At 41.7% G+C, this 24,782-nt stretch overlaps 1 protein-coding gene across 1 annotated transcript in view; it reads right to left on the bottom strand.

Annotated features, from left to right (window-relative positions):
* The window catches only part of LOC135526094 (connector enhancer of kinase suppressor of ras 2-like), an 83,170-nt gene that overhangs the window by 22,774 nt on the left and 35,614 nt on the right, over positions 1–24,782 (bottom strand). Inside the window, exons 5-9 of the mRNA XM_064954191.1 lie at positions 15,198–15,239; positions 12,156–12,275; positions 3,253–3,312; positions 1,060–1,128; positions 830–958 (exon numbers count right to left, since the gene is read on the bottom strand). Of these exons, the coding sequence (XP_064810263.1) occupies positions 830–958; positions 1,060–1,128; positions 3,253–3,312; positions 12,156–12,275; positions 15,198–15,239 (420 nt within the window). The remainder of the gene's footprint in view (positions 1–829; positions 959–1,059; positions 1,129–3,252; positions 3,313–12,155; positions 12,276–15,197; positions 15,240–24,782) is intronic.

Genomic DNA, 24,782 nt, shown 5'->3' with positions numbered 1-24,782 from the left:
ACCTGTCAAACACACCCCGGTAATGGCTGAAATGGGCTCAATGGAATACACCGTCTTTCTGTTGCATCTATAAGAATGCTAACGCTTCATTGGGGACTTCGTGCACTGTCTCCAGACATCACAAGAAAGATAACTATTTTGAAGGGTGTACAGTTTTTGTGGATTATAATTTTTTTAAATAATTTAATATTAGTTGAAACGTTCATAAATTAGATGCACTGAAATGAAAGCAACATCTGAAAATGAACACTCCATGCCAGTAAAATGTTATGTGCTTATAATAATTATTGGATTATAAAAAAATTCCACGTTTGGAGTACCGCACGCACGCACATAGGTCCTGAGCAAGCGTCAATACACACGACTGACTGACATGGCTCGCTGTCTCAGTGTTCAGACTACAGCACAGGCTGGCTTTAACACGGTGAGTCATGTAACGAGGGGTGGCGGCGTCGTTAGCTGTGTGTGCATGACAGAAGAGTGTGTGTATGAGAGGTAAAAGAATGTGTGTGTGCATGTCCTTGATTTGTTTTTCTATATAGACAGAGACAAGACCTCGGGCAGGATGAGAGCTTGAAGGCTTGAAGGTGGGGATAACAAACAGTTAAACCCAAGTGACCAGAGGTTATCCAGAGAGAATATGCTCTATGAAAGCCTACAGGTCTAAATGGATGTGTTTCCTTGGTTCAGTATGTGCTGGTGCTGTTGGGCGGGTGGGTGTGTGTACATGCCTGAGTGTAAACGTGTGTGTGTGTGTGTGCATCCTCGTGAATGCGTGTATGTATGTACACATGCAATGTATGCTTCCCACTGTACTCCAGCAGCCTACCTGTGGCGAGGGGGGCTGTTGGGCTGTCTCTTTGGTTCTCAGTGACACGGGGACCTTCTTGAGGACCAGCGTCACCCCACTGGGGTTCTCCTTCAGTTTCTTCACGAGGTTCTTCCTGCTCCAGCCAACCTGACAATGCAGAGCACCATGGGAGTTGGAGTTCATATAAAGTTATGCTTGGCTAGGCCAGACTTGGCGCTAAGTAACACACAAGCACACAAAATACTCACCACAATCTGGTCATTGACTTGGATCACTTCGTCTCCAGCCAGTATCTTCTCACAGAACTCAGCGGGTGACTGCAATGCACAAGCCAATAATTAAAACACACAAACGCACACCACTATAGACTATGTATGACAGATGTAACATTGTGGCGGGGACTTGATGTCTGACCTTAATTGGTTTAAAAGAGGAATCAAATCAAATCTTATTTGTCACATGCTTCGTAAACAGCAGCGAAATGCTTACTTAGGGTCAGAGGTTAAAAGTCTGAGTGGGCTTGTGTACTAAATCATGCATACTGTACGTGCACATGTGCCTGCACTGAGTGTGCATGTGCTGTTCTCTCTAGAATGCATACACAGAGTGCTTCAGATCGACTCCAGTAGCAGTAGCCAGGGGAGTCGGTCTATATTCTGATCATGACATCATGGAAAAAATACATGTCTATCCCAGGCTGTCACAGAGAAGAGACCATCCTGTACTAAAGCTTGGTTCCCTCTATCCTTTCCCTGGCAAGCCTTCATCTAACTGGGAGAGTAATAAAATAGCCAAGCCCCCAACCTATTTATTGATTTGATTTAACTAGGCAAGTCAGTTAAAAAAAAATAATCTTATTTTCAATGACAGCCTAGGAACAGTGGGTTAATTGCCTTGTTCAGGGGCAGAACGATAGATTATATATATTTTATTTTACATTGTCAGCTCGAGGATTCGATCTTGCAACCTTTCCATTACTCGTCCAACTAGGCTACCTGCCGCTCCACCTATCACCTAGGAATGATCAGAATTCTATTTTATATGTGCATTTGTATCATTCAGCAGATGCTCTTATCCAGAGAAACGTACAATTAGCGCATTCAAGTAAGTTCGGGAAAAACAACCGCCTATCACAATCATTGCAGCCATTCCATTCAGGTGGCTGTGCATGTACTGTAATAGCAGACAGACACAGCCAAGTCAGGGCGGAGTACATATGTGAACCACCTAAACTGACAGGGAAAAACTCCTGGCCATAAAAAGTGACCTGCTTCAACCAGTCAATATCATCAACTAAGCAAGACATTTCACTTAGATATTTCACGAACGACCATTCGAGTTTTGTCATGCACAAGTACGGTGAAATAGCCGTACCACTAATGACCATTAAAAAGTGGCATTCTCTTTCACAACACTAAAACCTCAACAATCAACCTAGATAACGTATCGAACGCAGTAGGATTAGTTACAACCACATTGGATTACCAGTCTTAGATACTGTAGGTCAGTGGTTACATCGCAAATGGCACCAGATTCCCTATAGTGGACTATTTTTGACGAGAGTGGTGTGAACAATCCTCCCACTGTAGCAGCTTGAGATAAACATTATGCCTTTATAGTAAATAGTGGTATCATTATACTGGCTTACAGCCTATGCCATGAGGTACGTGTTTTCTGATCTACCATGGTAATCCCCTGATATTTGTGGCTTTAACAGAGTACTTGCACTTGGCAACTGTCCCTCTACAGAACCCCCAAGATAATAGCAGACATTCTAACCTCTCCTGTTATTGGTAATAGTATGAGGTTAGCATGTCTTGGGGGTATCTGTAATCATGGTAGCATCCACATTAAATGTAGAAGTGTTTAGAAACATATTCTTATTTAAAATTAAATTGACTCCAAAATGACAATACATTATTTACCATGCATTTATATTGGGCGGAAATATTTCAAAACAATCAAAATGAACTGCAAATGCATGCAACAAGTTTGTAGTCACAAGCTTGATGTAGTCATTTTGTGCTAAGGATGTGGAACCAAATACTAAACTTATGACTACTTGATTTATAGGAATCTTTGGGTGGTCAACAATTTTGCTTAACAAAATCCCTTTCTCTGAGCAAATGTATTAGCATAAAAGTAAATAATTCCCCTTTTTTTAAGCATACAATATAGCTCAGTATTTGAATCATTTATATGAACACAGTCATTATCGCTCGTCTTTTTCAAGGGTATCAGTAATTTCAGACCCGATTGTACACCCACCCACCCAGACAGTACAGCAGACCTTCTAAATGTCAAGGTAATGCAAACCATTAGTCCTATGGGTTTTTTTTAAAGTAAAGTGCATTTATATGATACATGTTCGGTAAGAACCCATGGCATTGGGCTCTGAAGGACAGGGTTGAGAGGGGGAAGAGGAGAATAAAGAGTCTGACCTCTGCGGTGGTGCCTGTGATGTAGTGATTACTGGAGCCAGTGGACGTGATCTCAATGCCCTGGAAGGGAGACAACACGGTAATGTAAAATACAACAAAAGACAGACAGAATGGGGGGGGGGGGGGAAAGAAAGAACAAAAAAAACAAGATCGCTAGATAAGGAGAAATTCCCTGCATTCTGTGCCCAGCTAATCTGTTGTCAGTACTACAGTTAAAAATCGCCCATCATCCATCAACCTGCCACAACACAATACCTTCTCGTCCTGCAGTGCTGATGTCATTCAACGTCCCACACAGCAATCAAACCTCCAATCCTTCTCTCCTATGTCATTCTACTCTAGCTCTAATGCATGTACAGGTGCATACTGATTCATAGTGATCTGCCTGTATGTCATGTCATTTCTCCCTTGGGGTCCTGTTTGATATTTGCGCAGGTACGCTAAGGGGAGCCGTGGGGATCATGATCATGCACGGCCCAGCCACGATCAATACACATCACATGATTCCTGGGGCTTGTAGACATGCCTCTAATAATGACTTATTGACTGGAGCAGATTTGAAAATAGATCTGAATCTGAAAGGACATCGCCACGTCCCTCAGACTCCAGGATTGTATTCATTAGCGCGTACAACGTAGCAAAACGTTTTGCAATAGAAACGAAGACAAGCGGTTCTTATTGGACATGTTCTGGTAGTCCTTCCCTCTTTCAGTATGTTTTCATGCGTTTATTGCCTAATGAACATGGCCCAGCTCTTGTTTATTGAAAATGAAGGAAGGGAGAGATGATAATGATGGTCAGATGAGACTTGAACAGACCTGGGTATTATTTGGGTCGTTTCACCAACTTAGTACTGTTTGCGTAGTGTTTAAGATACGAGTGCGTTGCCCTGTTACGATCAACCCTGTTACTTTATTTGGCACTTACTATAGGATTCTTTTATTTACCCTCTTGAGATGTGTATGCGTTTGTGCAACAAATGTTAGTGCATCGAATCATATCACATCGAATTGCATCAATTCGTTCCTCTAATCAAACCGAATCGCACCAAATTGTTTAAAGCTAAAACAGATACGTATCAAATCGTCTTAAAAAGGGAAAGATGCTGTATTGGGAATTTTAAAACCAATTTCTGTGTTCATGCAAGTGGCTGACTGAACGAATCCTCACTATCAGTAGCTGCAATTTGGCAGTATGCCCAGACTTTGTTTTGAGAGCGAAAGATCTGTTTCAAGGTCTCAGCTAAAAGAGAAGACTCGTGAGGTATTGGTCTGTCACATGTTATGAACCAGTATTGGTCAGTCACGTGAATGAAACAAAACAGTAAAGATGAATTAATTATGCTAAATCATGCAAATATAACTTGTCTGTGTATAGCTGAATATAAGACAACTGCTGGGGACTGCCTAGGCAGAGCTCCTTATAGACGTGTACATTGAGTTGATTGGAACCTCTCCAGCACGCTGACAATAAACAGGATGATTGACTGAGTGTCCCAGTGTAAGAATTTCCACAACAATATGGCGTCAACAAACAAGATGATTGATTCTGCTTTCCAGTGGGGGTCTACGAGGAAAACCGGTGGAGCATTTTATGAAGTGTGAGGGAAATTCCCACCTGACCAAAAGACGACGAGACCCGCCCAGAATAGACCCTTACTGTGAGCTGCCCAGGAGGAGACACATCATCCCGAACAATTGAGGGACGGCAACTGATTTCAGTAAGTCAATTTATATGAATCTGTATAATATATTATTTTTTTAAATCAAGGCCTGTAACGCATTAAAGGTACCCATAGTCTTATAGAGAGAAGACTATTCACTAGTTGTATGAGAAGACTAGAGCGAGGGTGTAACAGTACCATGGAAAGCCCCACTGACAGCTGTCTGTAGGCATTTAGAAGACATGCCTTTGTTGTCTGCAGCCACTACAAAATAACAAGGTATTTTTGAATTAGGGGTGTTATTTATATGTATATCAGGCAGCGGCAAGAGAACCGTTGATGATGATCCATATGGTTCATAGCAAGTAACGACAAGAGAATCATTGACGATGCACATGGGGTAATGAGGAGATTACCGAGTGTGTATGGGAATAATACTAAGTGAAAGTTGTGTGATTGTGAGATATGGAATAAGCTGAAATATTGATATTTGGATAACAAGAGCTGATTGAAATTTGGATAATACATGGATTGAAATTTAGCTATTAAGAATTGAGTGATTGAGAGCTGTCAGGGGACAAGCTCCAGTGTGAATATGGAGTGAATGTGAGCTGTGTTTTACAGTTGTGTGTGAGTTGATCATAACATTATCTAGGGGTCTGTCCAACACAGCTGTAGGATCTAAAGGGAGAGATAACATGTCTCAGAAATGTCATACGTAAAATGTCTGAGGATAACGGGTCTCGTTCGTAACGAGGATAACATGTCTCTGAGGTTAACATGACTTTAGATTACATCCTTTACATTAGTTTTAGGAAATCTGGATTTCCTGAATCAGATAGTAATACTAATTTGTCATACAGTAAATTAGAAACGCTCTCAACTACTGTTGTTCCGGTCTGTCCTCTCTCGAGGTTATGGTGAAGGTGACCATAGATGGTATCTAGATGCATGGAAGATAATTTGACCAAGAACAGTGTGAACCTCTAACTGGCTGAAGTAACGGTTGACAATGGCGTTCAAAATGGTCCTTCACTTCTACCGTGAGACCTGAGTCCGAGCCAGCAACCTGTACACAGCATCCAGTCGAAGCTATCAACTGTCTTTTCTCTCATGCTTTTTCTCTCAGGAGTGCGACATGGGTCCTTGGAGAGAGATCCAGTCCAAACTTCTCTCATGCTGCTGGTGTACTGGTTGGAAAATGGACAAAGACATAATGGATTGTAAAGGACAGTGGCGGCTCAGGTGAGAGACATTATCAAGGGCCATCCAATTTGCCATTAAAAAGGACGAACTGAAACCCTATCTGAAGAACTTGAAGAAATGGCAGGAAGGATGAGTGCCTTTGGTCAACAGTGCCTGTAATTGATTTAGGCTTATCCAAAATGGTTTATTTGGGGTATCAGGTTGATTGTGGAGGTCTGCACACTGTGAAATGTATAGTAATTTAGACTAAGAACACATTGAGATACCAATCTATCATTACCACAAGTGATGAGAAAAGTTGAAGCTAGAAATATAGGATGAATATACTGTATGTCAATGTAAATGTAAATTCTGTCAGTATTGGTGTGTGCTAAGTTGAGTTCTTAAATGAAAGTAATAGAACCAACGTGAAGCACTAAGGACTGTCATTCTTAATTTGGGTTTGATAATTGATTAATAGTTATAATTAGGAAAGGTGAGGCTTGGACTAACCATGCCCCAACCTCATTCTTATCAAGGTTGGTGTGAAACTTATAACGTGTTCTCTCTCTTCCCTGTGAAATGTTATTAGCATGCTGTAAGGCGATCTGTGCCACTCTGGCTGATAAGATTTCAGCAGCTAACATGTTTTCTGCTCCTCCAGAGGATGATGACACTAACGAGTTGCCTACTTTGGATGAGCTCCTATTTCCCCCTGCAGATACGGACGGTAATGATAAGGTTTTTTTCTTCTAACAAGTTGAGGGTAAGGTCATCTAAACCCTTAACCTGTTTACATTAATGTGGAACACTGAGCTGATAAGCAAGCACCAACCTTTTGAAGGTCTTAGCAGCATTGTTAAACAACTGGGTTTTATATTTTGACTAAGTTGATGTCCCAGGGACAGTTCGTGAAAAAACATGTCAATCTACCCGATTCTGGTAAGAGATATGGAAATAATGGTTAACACAAAGATTTATTCACCTCTGAATCTAGAGATCCCTTGAGCATGTGTGTATTTTTGATACTCACTCCCATTAATAGAAATATAACCTTTATTTTGATTATATTATTACCATACTAATTTGATTGTACAACCCAGAATGAAGGGTTTGAAATTATGAATTGTCTGGTTTTTTTCTGTGTTGAGCTCTCCCTTAGGAGTATAGACTATTTTGATATAGAAACTAAAATCTAAACGCTTACATGAAAATAAAATGCTTATTATCACACAAGCGATAAGAGGATGGAACGTAATGGGAATTTTAATGTTGGTGCTTTTCTTAGAACTCATTTTTATGTTCTATTCACATGCTCTTCAATAAACCAATTTCTGTGTTCATGCATGTGGCCGAATCCTCACTACAAGTACCTGCAATTTGGCAGTACGCCCAGACCTTGTTTTGAGAACGAAAGATATCTCCGTTTGAAGGTCTCAGCTTAGAGAGAAGAAGCCTCGTGAGGTGTTGGGTTTGTCACATGTTACGAATCAGTATTGGTCGGTCACATGAATGAAACAAAATGGTAATAATTAATGAATTATGCTAAATCATGCAAATATAACTTGTCTGTGTATGGCCATATATAAGACAACTGCTGGGACTGCCTAGGCAGAGCTCCTGATTGACATGTGTACTATGGTGCATTAAGTTGGTTGGAACCTCTCTAGCACGCTGACAATAAACAGAATGATTGATTTAAGATGGACTTTGAGTGTCCCTGTGTAAGAATTTCCACAACAACGCACATACCTACTATCTATCTATGGGTAACAGGGTTGACGTGTTATACTCAACCGCTCAGTTTTCCACCACAAAACACGAAAAAAATGACCAAAAAGAGTTCACGTGCTTTAACACTTGATTTGACTATTAGAAGTTAAATGTTTCATTTGAAAAATACATTTAAAAAGGAATAGTTTCCCCACATTAAAATTAATTCACGTAACAGGGTTGACCTTGAAATTAGGGACAGGCATTCCATGTGATTATAATCACATGAAATAAATGATCATCTTCTGAAATGACTGTCAAAGCAAAACAATAACGAGGGGCTTACAATGTTGGTTAAAACTTGCCAAAATGTTGGGGTTAAGTGGGTTAAAATCTTCCTTGAAGTCACAGAAGGTGCACAGAGGGACATGTCAAAATGCTGAATTTTTCACTTTCGGAAGTATTTTTTCATAGAAAAAAATGTATATTTATTGAATTTTCCATGTGGTCTATATTAAAAGGGCACTTCATTTTAAAAAACTGACATTTACTATTCTATATTGGTGTGAAACGGTACTCATTTGGTGGAACAACCAATATTTGTTTCCTTTCAGGGGCTTTAGCTGCGCTTAATTGAGCTTGCCTGGCATGAAGGAACCAATGGAAGTTGCAAAACTGCAGATTTGACACTCCAGGCAGGCTCAACCAAAAATGAAAAGGATGGGAAAGAATACAGATACTATCTGAACCCAGATCTCTGTGTGAGAAAAAGACTGTTGGGGCAGCTAGAGCAGATCAATCATAGAGCTTCTATATTCGGTTTCTCATGATCAACATTTACGATTTTTAAAGAAATTCTATATTAATCTATGAGATTCTCCTGACTGGATTTAAAAGGCAACAGGGTTTTTTAAATCACTGCAGTGCAATGTGACATGCACCAGACTGCAGTAAATCCTCTATGCCAGCCAAGTTCTAATACCAATGATCCATTCTAACCAATCACTCTTTGACAGGTCACATCACACCAACGGTAAACTGACTAGACTTGGGGGAGCATAGGTCCATAATCTTCCTCCAACGGTAAACTGACTAGACTTGGGGGAACATAGGTCCATAATCTTCCTCCAACGGTAAACTGACTAGACTTGGGGGAGCATAGGTCCATAATCTTCCTCCAACGGTAAACTGACTAGACTTGGGGGAGCATAGGTCCATAATCTTCCTCCAACGGTAAACTGACTAGACTTGGGGGAGCATAGGTCCATAATCCTCCTCCAACGGTAAACTGACTAGACTTGGGGGAGCATAGGTCCATAATCTTCCTCCAACGGTAAACTGACTAGACTTGGGGGAGCATAGGTCCATAATCTTCCTCCAACGGTAAACTGACTAGACTTGGGGGAGCATAGGTCCATAATCTTGCTCCAAAGGTCAACTAAAAGGGGGGAAATTAACCCATTTCCACCTTTTCAGTTTACTTGAGCACATGAAATGAGCAAAAATCGGTAAGATATTGATATGGTTTCTTTACATAACTTGAAATATGTTTTCCTTGGTGCACCATTTTGATGAAAGGTCAATACTTTAATCCTCATTTAAGTAAGTATAATTTATAAGAATATACATTTTAATCTGAAGCTTTTTTTTTGTCTTGCAGAGTGGGAAATGTGCCTTCTTCCCCTCATGTAACTCGAAATATGTCACACTCAGTATGTGTCTTGGGTTGTGCTGTCTCCATGGCAATAACTTTGCACAAAGCTGTAGCACAACGAAAATGTCAGAGGAAGGAAACTGAAAATGTGAACAGAGACTTTGCACAAAGCTGTAGCACAACGAAAATGTCAGAGGAAGGAAACTGAAAATGTGAACAGAGAGAGAATCAGGGAACATAAAATTTAAAAAAGTGGGGTGTTGGTGAAACATGACGGCGTGAAAACGGAAAACAGTCAGAGCGAGAGAAAATGGAACAGCAAAGAGAGAAAAGTGGACACCTACAGTGCATTCGGAAAGTAATCAGACCCCTCGACTTTTTCCACATTTTGTTAAGTTACAGCCTTATTCTAAAAGTGATTAAATTATTTCCCCTCGCATCAATCTACACACAATACCCCATAACGACAAAGAAAAAAACTTTTTTTTTTTTACATTTTTGTTAAAAAATGAAATATTACACTTACATAAGTATTCCGACCCTATACTCTGTACTTTTTGTTGAAGCACCTTTGGCAGCGATTACAGCATTGAGTCTTCTTGGGACACCTGTATTTGGGGAGAATCTACCATTCGTCTCTGCAGATCCTCTGAAGCTCTGTCAGGTTGGATGGGGAGTGGTGCTGCACAGCTATTTTCAAGTCTCTCCAGAAATGTTAGATCGGGTTCAAGTCCAGGCTATACCTGGGCCACTCGAGGACATTCAGAGACTTTTCCCGAAGCCACTCCTGCGTTGTCTTGGCTGTGTGCTTAGGGTCGTTGTCCTGTTGGAAGGTGAACCTTCACCCAGTCGGAGGTCCTGAGCAGGTTTTCATCAAGGATTTTGATGTACTTTGCTCCGTTCATCTTTTCCTCGATCCTGACTAGTCTCCCAGTCCGTACCGCTGAACAACATCCCCACAGCATGATGCTGCCTCCAACATGCTTCACCATAGGGATGAATGCCAGGTTTCCTCCAGACATGACACTTGGCATTAAGACCAAAGAGTTGGCTTCATCAGACCAGATTTTTTTTCTCATGGTCTGAGAGTCTTCAGGTGTCTTTTGGCAAACTCCAAGTGGGCTATCATGTGCCTTTTACTGAGTGGCTTCAGTCCCGCCACTCTACCATAAAGGCTTGATTGGTGGAATGCTGCAGATATGGTTGTCCTTCTGGAAGGTGCTCCCATCTCCACAGAGGAACTCTGGAGTTCTGACAGAGTGACCATCCGGTTCTTGGTCACCTCCCTGACCAAGGCCCTTCTCCCCCAATTGTTCAGTTTGGCCGGGCAACCAGCTCTAGGAAGAATCTTGGTGCTTTGAAACTTCATCCATTTATGAATTATGGAGGCAAAAAGCCTCCCGGGTGGTGCAGTGGTCTAAGGCACCGCAGTGTCACTTCCGCCTAGGGTTTGATGCCAGACTGTGTCAAAACCAGCCATGACCGAGTCCCATAGGGTGGTGCACAATTGGCACAGCGTCATCTAGGTTAGGGGAAGGTTTGGAAGGTGGGGTTTTACTTGGCTCATTGCGCTGTAGTGACTCCTTATAGCGGGCTGGGTGCCTGCAGGTTGACTTCGGTCATCAGTTGAACAGTGTTTCCTGCACATTGGTGCAGCAGGCTTCAGGGTTAAGCGAGCAGGTGTTAAAGAAGCGTGGTTTGGCGGATCATGTTTCGGAAGACGCATGACTCGACCTTCGCCTCTCCCGAGCCCGTTGCAGCTTGCATCGATGAGACAAGATCATAATCACAAAATTTGGGAGAAAATATTTAAATATGGTGGCCACTGTGTTCTTGGGGACCTTCAATGCTGCAGAAATGTTGGGTCTGCCTTCCCCAGATCTGTGCCTCGACACAATCCTGTCTCTAGCTCTATGGACAACTCCTTCGACCTCGTGGCTTGGTTTTTGCTCTGACATGCACTGTCAACTGTGGGACCTTGTGTTGACAGCTGTGTGCCTTTCCAAATCATGTCCAATCAATTGCATTTACCACAGGTGGACTCCAATCAAGTTTTGGAAATGTCTCAAGGATGATCAATGGAAACAGGGTGCACCTGAGCTCAATTTCAAATCTCATGTTTGTAAAAATCAAAATGTCACTGTCATTATGGGGTATTGTGTGTAGATTGCTGAGGAAATTTTAAGGCTGTAACATAACAAAATGTGGAAAAAGTGAAGGGTTCTGAATACTTTCCAAAGGCACTGTATAACAATGGAGGTCGAGTAAGGACTAATTGCATAGAGTGAGTGACAGCTGGAGGAAAGTGTTTGAAGAAATGATCAGAGAGGATGATTAAACAGATGGGAAATAAGGAGGACAGAGAGTGAGAGAAGTAAATATGTTTGAAATGTAGAGCAGAGAGAGATGGAGTCAACATGAGTCATCCCTAAAGGACGACAAGGCTGACCTAAAGGACTTATGTCAGATTAGTAAAATAGAGGTAGAGACAGAAGTTAGAGGTAGAAGGTGCTCAATAGAAGGTGTTCTGATTTTCTCTGTCTCTGACCAACCAAAAGGTAGAGGGAGACATGGCAGAGGCAAAGGAAGAAACAGACAGAGCCCAATAACAGGTGATTGGTTAGTCAAATCCGGTCCCAGATCTGATTGGTTAGTTAAAATATTTGACATTGATAGTGGACTAGTTACCAGGTGGTCGCCGGGGGAGACAGGCACCAGGTCAACACTCTCCAACTGGGCAGTGTGGGAAAGGAGCGCCTCTGGACTGCAATTCAGGATCTCATCGCACACTGCCTCCAACTGACGACACTGACGGGACAGACAGATGTTGTATATGAAAAATGGTTTCACTTATATTTGATATCTTATATGGGTATACAATTTGATTTCTACAGATCTTATCCAGAGTGACTTACATTTACCTTACGATAGCTGGGTGAGACAACAACATATCACAGTGGTATCAATAAAGTACTTATCAGTAAAGTCAATACTACTAGGATTTTTTTTGTGTGTGTGTGTGGGCGGTGGGGTTCTCCAGGATTCATTTAAGGTACTATTTGAAGAGGTACGTTTTTAGACATTTCGAAAGGTGGGCAGGGATTCTGCTGTCCTAGCTTCAAGAGGAAGCTGGTTCCACCATTGGGGTGCCAGGACAGAGAAGAGCGTTGATTGGGCTGAGCAGGAGCTTACAACCATAGGGTTTGAGCATAGCCGAGTGCTTGTGTTGGGGTGTAGGGTTTGAGGATAGCCTGAAGGTAGGGAGGAGCAGTTCCCCCTGCTGCTCCGTAGGGAAGCACCATAGTCTTGCGGTGGATGTAAGCAGAGGAGCGGGGCGACATGGGAGAATTCGAGAAGGTTGATGACACGAGCCTGGATTAGGACCTGCGTCGCTTCTTGTGTGAGGAAGGACATATGGCATACAAAGCAAGAGAAGGTAAAGAGGAAGGAGTGGAAGGATGATAGGTACTCAGGACGTTTAGTTTTCCTCCATTTCTGCTCAGCTGCCCGCAGCCCTATTCTATGAGCTCGCAGTGAGTCATTCAGTCATGGAGAAGGAGTGGAGGGAGAAGTCAAAAAATGAAAGGAAGAAAGAAAGATGTGGAGAGAAATTCATCGAAGCCAGGTGTTACGATGTTGAAGTCACCCAGTATGATGAGTGGTGATCCATTGTTGGGAAATTAGCTCATCAAGGAAGAGAAAATGTTGGGTGATAGATGGCAACAATATAAAGCTTGAGTGGACAAGTGACAGTGACAGCAAGCAATCCAAATGAGGAGATAGACAGGTTAGAGGGGGGAAATGTAAAAAAAAATTGTGACTGGAGAAATTAGAAACATTGTGCCACCAGCGCGACTATCCAGATGCTCTCGGACTATGAGGGAACATTTAGTCAGAAGACGACAGAGCAGCTGGAGTAGCAGTGTTTTTCGGGGTAATCCATGTCTCCTTCAGTGCCGAAAAGTGGAGGGATTTAAGGGCAAAATAGGCTGACATGAACTCAGCCTTCTTGACCGCAGATTGGCAGTTCCAAACGCTGCCTGATACTAGGTATTCCACATGGGCTGTGCGCGCAGGGTAGACTAAATTGGAAGGGTTGACAGCCAACAGGTGGGGAACGTGTAAAGCCTACAGAAAGAAGAGTGAACAGGGATAGAAAACACACAGTTGACAAAGCTACAAAAGAGTAAAACAAGAATCTGAAAATAATTAGGTAATATACTCAAGTGAGAGAGTAATGTGCAGCCTTCCTCTTTTTCCTCCCTCGAATAACTATGCAGAACAACTCGCCAGAAAAGTCTTTGTTTTGGCGAAGAGACCGCCTCTGACAAGACTGCCGCTGATATGACTGCCGCTTACGATCTACGCTTATAATATAACCTTCTTTCACCATGTTTCATTCCTAAATTTTGATGTACAAAATCAAATGCTTCAAATTAAGTTGCTGCTAGCATTAAAATTAAACAATTACAATAAAAATAGTTTTGGGGGGTTGCACTGCACATCTAGTAGACACACTATATATACACACCAAAGTATGTGGACACCCCATCAAATTACTGGATTTGACTATTTCAGCCACACCCGTTGCTGGCAGGTGTGTGAAATCGAACACACAGCCATGCAATCTCCATAAACAAACATTGGCAGTAGAATGGCCTTACTGAAGAGCTCAGTGACTTTCAACGTGGCACCGTCATAAGATGCCACCTTTCCAACAAATCAATTCATAAAATTCTGCCCTGCAAGAGATGCCCCGGTCAACTATAAGTGCTGTTATTGTGAAGCGGAAACGTCTAAGCTCAACAACGGCTCAGCCGAGACGTGGTAGGCTACTCAAGTTTACATAACAGGACCCCTGAGTGCTGAAGCATGCAAAACATAGTCTTTCCTCAGTTTCAACACTCACTGCCATTGGACTCTGGAGCAGTGGAAAAGCACTTTCTGGAGTGCTGAATCACGCTTCACCATCTGGCAGTCCGACGGTCAAATCTGGGTTGGACGGATGCCAGGAGAACACGACTTCCCCAATGCATAGTGCCAACTGTAAAGTTTGGTGGAGGAGGAAAAATGATCTGGGGCTGATTTTAATGGTTAGGGATTGGGCCCTTAGTTTCAGTGAAGGGAAGGCAAGTCTTAACACAACAGCATACAATTACATTCTAGATGATTCTGTGCTTCCAAATTTGAGGCAACAGTTTCGCGAAGGCCGTTTCCTGTTTCAGCATGACAATTCCCCTCTGCAAAAAGCGAGGTCCATAAAGGAATGGTTTGTCAAGATCGGTGTGGAAGAACTTGACTGGCCTGTACAGAGGCCTGACCTCAACCCCATCGAACAACTTTGGGATGAATTGGAATGCCAACTGCCGAGCCAGGCCTAATTGCCTAACATCAGTGCCCGACTTCACTAATGCTCGTTGCTGAATGGAAGCAAGTCCCCAACATCTAGTGGAAAGCCTTTCCTGAAGAGTGAAAGCTGTTATAGCAGCAAAGGGGGACCAACTCCATATGAATGCCCATGATTTTGGAATGAGAGTTCGACGAGCAGGTGTCCACATACTTTTGGTCATGTGGTGTATTTGAGTAGGGACAGATTTAATCAAAACATCGACATATTGAAGAAACAACAGTGAGAGAGAGAAAATTCTTTCAATGAACTAATTATTAGGAACAGTTTTAAGAAAAGGCAGTAGTTGAGGGAAAGAAAACAGTGGCTATGAGTATACTCACGATGGAGATGATGTCCTTTTCTTTCTCGTAAACTGTTGAATCCTGTCAAAAGAGCACAGTGAAAACAACAAGATCAGGGACAGGTGTAAACCTTACAAATAATATACAAAACACCCGCTGAGACCGAAAAACCATTTGCAGAGAGCAGTATCATTTGACAATTGGACGATCTGATGGTTTCATGTCCCACTTTCTCTGATAAAAAAGGCCTGAGGCATTCCCAAAGACCAGGAAGTGGACAATCCAAGAGTACTAGGAACACTACAACACCCACAATCCTCTCTGCTAACACTAACTGTGACACATGCCATCCAGGCCACTCACGGTATTTACCTTACTCGTCATTTCATTGACAAACACCTTTTTAGAGAGGCAGACCAACTGTATTCAAAGTCACTGTTTCGCAATGTGGATACCAGGTTATGTCAACATAGAGGAGCGAGTGGGAGGTACATTTTTTCCTTGAGATACAGTGCGAGTGTGTGTTTAACTGGGTTGCCCTGTGAGGGAGGGTAAATCCTGTGAACTCCTGTGAGCAGTGAATGCTAGGATTAGAGTTAACTAATTAAAGGTTGTGTGACGTGAGAGAGAAAGCAAGAGATAAAGGGAGAGAGAGAGAGAGAGAGAGAGAGAGTCGCTTGAGTTGGATTTATTTACATCGGGTTACCTACATCAAAAGGTAGCCTAATTTCATAACGAGTCCACACCCCATTGAATTGGTTGTATATGCCTCAGCCCGAAGAACCACACATCTGGAAAAACATTTACTAATTTCGGATTGTGGCATATCGCTGCATCTACAAAACAAAATGGCCTGGGACATGGACGATCTACATTAGACCGCTTTTGAGCTCTGACAACATCGGCCAAACTTTAATTTTGGAGCGGAATGCCTCTTTAAAATTAGAAGTGAAAGGCAAGACCAAATAGCTACAATACCCTAGCAATGGGTTAATAACATCGAAGGAGTAGGACTAGACGCATTGTAGCATAGCTGTATGACTGATATTGACAACTTCCCCCTAAGGCTGCTATTGACAACTTCCTCTATGATACATTTTTCTTCTGTATTTGTGAACCCACAGAACAGGATATGACATCTCCGGGGCCAGTGTCCCAATTGGCACCCTATTCCCTACATATCCCTACATAACGCAACCCGACGCAACCCGAGTGAAAATCTGCCTGCCCTGAAACTACTCTTCGATCAGGTGGGTAATGGTGAGAGAAAGCACAAGTGTAAATCTAAGCTCACTTCTCAGTGTCACTTCCTCTTTGTGTACTGCACGGATACACGCCAGACCCAAAGCACCACAGCACCCACCACCCAGCCCTGTTCATAACAGGCCCCCCCACTTCGATGTTCAATTTTTCCTCAACATGAGTTTCGCACAAACTGTGGTTGCTTCTTAGCAGAAGAATGAATATAAAAGCCTCCATTACTTTTATAATAAATAAAGCCTTCATGAAATTTGGCCTCAGGCTTTGTGCCTTCTCACACATGTAATGAGCCTTCATTGGAATTTAATGAAAGATTGAGTGAGAACTGAAACAAGTGTCAGAGAAAATATGTGTCTGTGCTTGCAGCAAATCAGACAGTCCCCCCTACTCCAACACAAGGTTAGGCAAAACTATATCTCCAATATAGTTATGTCAAATATATTTATTTTACCAGGTAAGTTGACTGAGAACACTTTCTCATTTAAAGCAACAACCTGTGGAATAGTTACAGGGGAGGGGGGGGGGGGGGAATGAAAGAGCCAATTGGAAGCTGGGGATGATTAGGTGGCCATGATGGTATGAGGGCAAGATTTGAAATGGACACCGGTGCTTCATCTACATGTGTGGTATCGATGTTGTGTGTGCTTCGTAGTTGTCTTTGAAACAGATGTGGTTAGTAGAAAGTCAAAAAATACTTTGTTTTTTGTGGGTATTTTTGACAACTTTTACTTCACTACATTCCTAAAGATAATAATGTACTTTTCACTCCATACATTTCCCACTCCATACATTTTCCCTTACACCCAAAAGTATGTTACATTTTGAATGTCTTGAAGCAAGACAGGAAAATGGTCCAATTCACACACTTATCAAGAGAACATCCCTGGTCATCTCTACTGCCTCTAATCTGGGGGAGTCACTAAATACAAATGCTTCATTTGTAAATTATGTCCGAGTATGTCCCTGGCTATCTGTAAATTTAAAAAGCAAGAACATGGTGCCGTCTGGTTTGCTTAATATAAGGAATTTGAAATGATTTATACTTATGATACTTAACTAGATTTAATATTTTATACTCAAGTATTATTTTACTGGAGGACTTTTACTTGAGCCATTGACAAATTGGGTACTTTGTCCACCAACTCCGCAAGGCAGTTGCTTGCTCAAGGGCAACAACACTTGCTTCCCGGTCGCCAATGACATGGATGTCGATTAAGGCAGCTTCCCGGCACCTCTCTGATTTAGAGGGGTTGGGTTAAATGCGGAAGACACATTTCGGTTGAACGCATTCAGTTGTGCAACTGACTAGGTATCCCATTTCTCTTCCCTAGAGATCATCATCTAATCTGTATCAGTTACAATAGAAAATGTTTCTATCAGACCTTTCAAATACTGAGAATTTGCTTTAGCCTGCCTGCCTGCAGTGGTTGGTGTTTGCACTTTTTGGGACTTGAATCCATTGCAACAGGCAAACTCAATCAAGCACAGCCAAAGTATTTGAAATGATTCAGCCAGCAAAGAATCACCACCATGTTTGACCGTTTGTATAAGGTTCTTGCTGTGGAATGCAGTGTTGGGTTTTCACCAGGCATTTTCACCAGGCATAAATGGGACCCATGTCATCCAAAAAGTTAACTCAAGTTTGCCAAAAGCACCTTGAAGCACCTGGATGATGATGATCAAGACTCTTGGAAGAATGTTCTATGGACAAATTATTCAAAAAATATAACATTGGTCCTATTATGCCTGGCGAAAACCAAACACTGCATTCCACAGTAGGAGCCTGTGTAAGGGGGCAATTACTTTTTCACAAAGGGGGCATTGGGTGTTGCATTACTTTGCTTGTGAAATAAATGAAATAAGTATGTAATTGTTGTGTTATATGTTCCCTCAGGTTCCCTTTATCTGATATTTTTCAGGATGGAAAAATGCTTTCAATGCAAACTATTTTTCCACTCCTCAATTGTCCAAGTGTTGGCGATTGCGTGCCCACTGGAGCTGCTTCTTTTAGTTTTTAGCAGATCGCAGTGGAACACGGTGTGTCTGTTTGCTGCAATAGACCACCCGTGACAAGGACCAGCGAGATGTGCATTCCGAGATGCCATTCTGCACTCCACTGTTGTACTGTGCCATTATTTGCACGATTGTTGCCATTCTCCTTCAACCTCTCATCAACGCCCACAAGACTGATGCCGACTGGATGTTTTTTGGTTGTCGCTCCATTCTCGGTAAACCCTAGACAGACTGTGTGTGTGAAAAGCCCAGGAGGCAGGCTGTTTATGAGAAACTGGAATCGGAGAGACTGGCATTGACGATCATACCACGCTCAAAGTTGCTTAAGGTCACTTGGTTTTGCCCATTCTAACATTCAATCGAATAGTAATTGAATGTGTCGCTGCCTGCTTTATTTAACAAGCCACGGCCAGGGTAACTCACTGTCTGTAGGAGATAACCATTTTTGTGAACGGGGTGGTGTACCTAATAAACTGGCCACTGTATATTTTTTAAGAATATAATCTTTGACAGCAAAGGACAAATGAAAATTTCCAAAACAATGAATTTAGAAGTATAGATTTGGTTATTATGCTTGAGCAAAAGAACACAGCATAAGCCATTGCAAAATGCATGGAATTGCAGAAAATATGCTTTGAAACAGCAAAATGTTCTCTCAACTGCATGGCAATATCTGTAGAATTGCAACAAATTTGCTTTCAAAACGACAAAAATGTCCCTGCGCTTAAAGGTAGACTCAGTGAAATTGCGTTGCTACGAGCAGCACCGCAGACATTAAAAATAGTGAGATGCAAGTCTCTCACACAGTATCGGCGCATGTGCACGGTGTGGAAGCCATGGCACCAAAACAGTGGAGAAGTTGATCCTAAACACTTCAACGCTCGTAGTTGTTGTGGAAATTGACCCACTATGGCATTTACTTTCTGCATCTACATCATATCGCTAAGTATACCTTAATTGAGGAGAATACCCCCCCCAAAAAATGTGATACTGTCGCAAAGCTAGTCAAAAAGCAGCATTCCCCAAGAGAGGATGGCTTTCAGTTCAGCAGTGCTAAATTCATGAACTTCTTTGAGGAAAAGATCATGATCATTAGAAATGAAATTACAGATTCCTCTTTAAATCTGAGTATTTCTCAAAAGCTCAGTTGGCCTGAGTCTGCACAACACTTCCAGGACCTAGGATCAAGGGAGTTTTTAAATCTAATATCTCTTGGCACATTCATGAAAATGGTCATGGCCTTCAAGCTGCATCCTTATTCCAACTAAACTACTGAAAGAGCTACTTTCTGTGCTTGGCCCTCCTATGTTGAACATATTAAACGGCTCTCTATCCACCGGATGTGTACCAAACTCACTAAAAGTGGCAGTAATAAAGCCTCTCTTGAAAAAGCCAAACCTTAACCCAGAAAATATAAAAACATAAATAAAAATAAATAAATTAAATATATATTTTTTAATATATATATTTTTTTAAATTAAAATACATAAAAAATATTTAAATATTTTTTTAGAATAAATAAATAAATAAAAAAACAAAATCGGTCTATATCGAATCTCCCATTCCTCAAAAACAAATTGAGAAAAAGGCTCTTGCGCAACAGCAACTCACTGCCTTCCTGAAGACGAACAATGTATATGAAACGCTTCAGTCTGGTTTTAGACCCCATCATAACACTGAAACTGCATGCATGGTGGTGGTAAATTACCTTTTAATGGCGTCAGACCAAGGCTCTGCATCGGTCCTCGTGCTCCTAGACCTTAGTGCTGCTTTTGATGCCATCAATTACCACATTCCTTTGGCGAGATTGGAAACCTAAATTGGTCTACATGGATAAGTTCTTGCCTGGTTTAGATCTTATCTTTCGGAAAGATATCAGTTTGTCTCTGTGGATGGTTGTCCTCTGACAAATGTTCCTCAAGTTTCTGTTTTAGGACCACAATTATTTTCACTATATATTTTACCTCTTGGTGATGTCATTCGGAAACATAATGTTAACTTTCACTGCTATGCGGACGATATACAGGTGTACATTTCGATGAGACATGGTGAAGCCCCAAAATTGCCCTCGCTAGAAGCCTGTGTTTCAGACATAAGGAATTGGATGGCGGCATTTTTTTTACTTTTAAACTCTGCCAAAACAGAGATGCTAGCTCTAGGTCCCAAGAAACAAAGAGATCTTCTGTTGGATCTGACAATTAATCTTAATGGTTGTACAGTCGTCTCAAATAAAACTGAAGGACCTCGGCGTTACTCTGGACCCTGATCTCTTTTGACGAACATATCAAGACTGTTTCAAGGACAGCTTTTTTCTGTCTACGTAACATTGCAAAAATGATGCAGAAAAGTTCATCCATGCTTTCATCACTTCTAGATTAGACTACTGCAATTCTCTATTTTCCAGCTACCCGGATAAAGCACTAAATAAACTTCAGTTAGTGCTAAACGACTGCTAAAATCTTGACTAAAACCCCAAAATTTGATCATATTACTCCAGTGCCAGCCTCTACACTGACTTCCTGTTAAGGCTCGGGCTAATTTCAAGGTTTTACTGCTAACCTACAAAGCATTACATGGGCTTGCTCCTACCTAAATCTCTGATTTGATCCTGTCGTACATACCTACACGTATGCTACAATGGTCTGCCTATCCATGTGAGAGACGCACACTCGGTCTCAACCTTCAAGTCTTTATTGAAGTCTCATCTCTTCAGTAGGTCCTATGATTGAGTGTAGTCTTGCCCAGGGGTGTGAAGGTGAACGGAAAGGCACTGGAGCGACGAACCGCCCTTGCTGTCTCTGCCTGGCCGGTTCCCCTCTCTCCACTGAGATTATGCCTCTAACCCTATTATGGGGGCTGAGTCACTGGCTTACTGGTGCTCTTCCATGCAATCCCTAGGAGGTGTGCGTCACATGAGTGGGTTTGGGTCACTGACACGATTTTCCTGTCCGGGTTGGCACCCCTCAAGGGTTCATAATATTCAAACTCGTCTTAATTGGTGGTTTGAAGATATCCCTGTGGGGGCTGTGATATCCTGCCTGGTTGGCAAGGTTCGGGGGTATTTTCGGACGGGGCCCGTCTCCCAACCCCTCCCGTCTCTGCCTCCAGTATTTATACTGCAATAATTTGTGTCAGGGGGGGGGGGGCTAGGGTCAGTTTGTTATATCTGGAGTATTTCTTCTGTCTTATCTGGTGTCCTGGGTAAATTTAAGTATCCTCCCTCTCCTCCCGGAGGACCTGGGATCTTGCCTCAGGACTACCTGGCCTGATGACTGTTTGCTGTCCTCAGTCCACCTGGTCGTGCTGCTACTTCAGTTTCAACTGTTCAGCCTGCGGCTATGGAACCCTGACCTGTTTTGGTCACTGGCTTACACACAATACCCCATCATGTCAAACTGGAATTATGTTTTGTTTTTTTCCGATTCCTTTTCTAATTGATACAAAATAAAAAGCTGAAATGTCTTGAGTCAAAAAAGTACTCAACCCCTTTGTTGTGGCAACTCTAAATTCAGAAGTAAAAATGTGCTTAACAAGTCACATACTAAATTGCATGGACTCAATCTATGTGCAATCAGTGTGTTTTACATGATTTTTGAATGACTACCTTCTCTGTACCCCACACATACAATTTTCTGTAAGATCCCTCAGTCGAGCAATGAATTTCAAACAGGAAGGTTTTCCAATGCCACACAAAGAAGAGTACCTTATTGGTAGCAGACATTGAATATCCCTTTGAGCATGGTGAAGTTATTAATTACACTTTGGATGTTCTCAATTCACCCAGTCACTACAAAGATACAGGCGTCCTTTCTAACTCTGCTCCCAGGGATTTCTGGATTTCACCATGATGCCAATTGTGACTTTAAAACTGTTAGAGTTGAATGGTTTTGACAGGAGAAAACTGAGGATGGATCAACAATTGTTGTTACTCCACAATACTAACCTAATTGACAGAGTGAAAAGAAGGACGCCTGTACATGATTCAAAATATTCCAATAGCATCATGTTTGCATTAAGGCACTATAGTAATACTGCAAACAATGTGGCAAAGCAATTAACTTTTTGTCCTGAATACAAAGTGTTGTGTTTGGGGCAAATCCAATACAACACATTACTGAATACCACTCTCCATATTTTCAAGCATAGTGGTGGCTGCATAATGTTATGGGTATGCTTGTAATCGTTAAGGACTGGGGAGTTTTTCAGGATAAAAAAATGAAAAGAAAATGGAGCTATGCACAGGCGAAATCCTAGAGGAAAACCTGGTTAAGTCTGCTTTCCACCAGACACTGGGAGGTTAATTCACCTTTCAGCAGGACAAACCTAAAACACAAGGCCAAATCTACACTGGAGTTGCTTACCAAGAAAACAGTAAATGTTCCTGAGTAACCCAAGTTACAGTTTTGCCTTAAATCTGTACTGAACAGAAATATGAAATGCAACATGTGAAGTGTTGGCCCCATTTTCCATGAGCTGAAATAAAAGATCCCAGAAATGTTGCATACGCACAAAAAGCATATTCCGCTGAAATGTTGTGCACAAATTTGTTTTCATCCCTGTTAGTGAGCATTTCTCCTTTGCCAAGATAATCCATCCACCTGACAGGTGTGGCATATCAAGAAGCTGATTAAACAGCATGATCATTACACAGGTGCACCTTGTGCTGGGGAAAATAAAAGATCACTTTAAAATGGGCAGTTTCGTCACACAAAACAATGCCACAGATGTCTCAAGTTTTAAGGGAGTGTGCAATTGGCAGGCGGACTGCAGGAATGTCCAACAGAGCTGTTGCCAAATCATTTAATGTTAATTTCTCGACCATAAGCCGCCTCCAACGTCGTTTTAGAGAATTTGGCAGTACATCCAACAGGCCTCACAACCGCAGACCACCTGTAACCACGCCAGCCCAGGACATCCACATCCCAATTTCTTCATTTCAAGTGACTAATTTCCTTCTATGAACTGTAACTCAGTAAAATCTTTAGAATTGTTGCATGTTCTGTTTATATTTTTGTTCAGTATACATACAAATCTATGGCAAGACCTGAAAATGGTTGTCTAGCAATGATCAACAACCAATTTGATAGAGCTTGGAGGATTTTGAAAATAATAAAATGGGCAAATGTTGCACAATACAGGTGTAGAAAGCTCTTAGAGACTTTCCCAGAAAGACTCACAGCTGTAATCACTGCCAATGTTGCCTCTACAAAGTATTGACTCAGGAGTGTGAATACTTACAGTACCAGTCAAAAGTTTGGACACACCTACTCATTCAAGGGTTTTTCTTTATTCTTTTAAAAAATGTTTTACATTGTAGAGTAATAGTGAATACATCAAAACTATGAAATAACATATATGGACTCATGTAGTAACCAAAAAAGTGTTAAATCAAAATACATTTTATATTTGAGGTTCTTGAAAGTAGCCACCCTTTGCCTTGACTGCTTTGCACACTCTTGGCATTCTCTCAACCATCTTCATGAGGTGGTCACTTGGAATGCATGTCAATTAACAGGTGTGCCTTGTGGAATTTCTTCCCTTCTTAATGTGTTTGTGCCAATCAGTTGTGTTGTGACAAGGTAGGGGTGGTATACAGAAGATAGCCCTATTTGGCAAAAGGCCAAGTCCATATTATGGCAAGAACAGCTCAAATAAGCAAAGGGAAATGACGGTCCATCATTACTTTAAGACATGAAGGTCGGTCAATATGGAACATTTCCAGAACTTTGAAAGTTTCTTCAAGTGCAGTCGCAAAAACCTTCAAGCGCTACGATGAAACTGTCTCTCATGAGGACCGCCCCAGGAAAGGAAAACCCAGAGTTACCTCTTGTGCAGAGGATACGTTCATTAGAGTTAACTGCACCTCAGATTGCAGCCCAAATAAATGCTTCACAGAGTAACATCTCAACATCAACTGTTCAGAGGAGACTGTGTGAGTCGGGCCTTTATGATCGAACCACAAAAGTACAAACAAATTAAACATTTATTTTTTAAATAAATGTTGAATTCAGGCTGTAACACAACAAATGTGGAATAAATCAAGGGATATGAATGCTTTCTGAAGGCACTGTAAGCCCCTTCTTGATACAGAAATGTGTGTTTCTATGTACCTCTGTTCACTTTGTCACTGTGCCTCTTCGTGTGTATTTTTGCTCTTGACCAAATTAGACAGAACGTGTTCCCTGTTAGCAGAGCAGACAAGAAAAAGCTATTAAAAGACAGAGGGACATACCTAGGGTGGATCTCATTACACTTCTTCAACACACTAACACCAAACAACCCAGACCTGGGTTAAACAACTATTTGAAATATTTCCAATATATAATTACAATTTGCTTTAGCCTGTCTAAA

The sequence above is a fragment of the Oncorhynchus masou genome, chromosome 32 (genome assembly GCF_036934945.1).
Source record: "Oncorhynchus masou masou isolate Uvic2021 chromosome 32, UVic_Omas_1.1, whole genome shotgun sequence".
In the NCBI taxonomy this organism is placed as follows: Eukaryota; Metazoa; Chordata; class Actinopteri; order Salmoniformes; family Salmonidae; genus Oncorhynchus; species Oncorhynchus masou.
The sequence above is the reverse complement of the archived record's forward strand: the minus strand, read 5'-3'. Positions and strand labels throughout refer to the sequence as shown.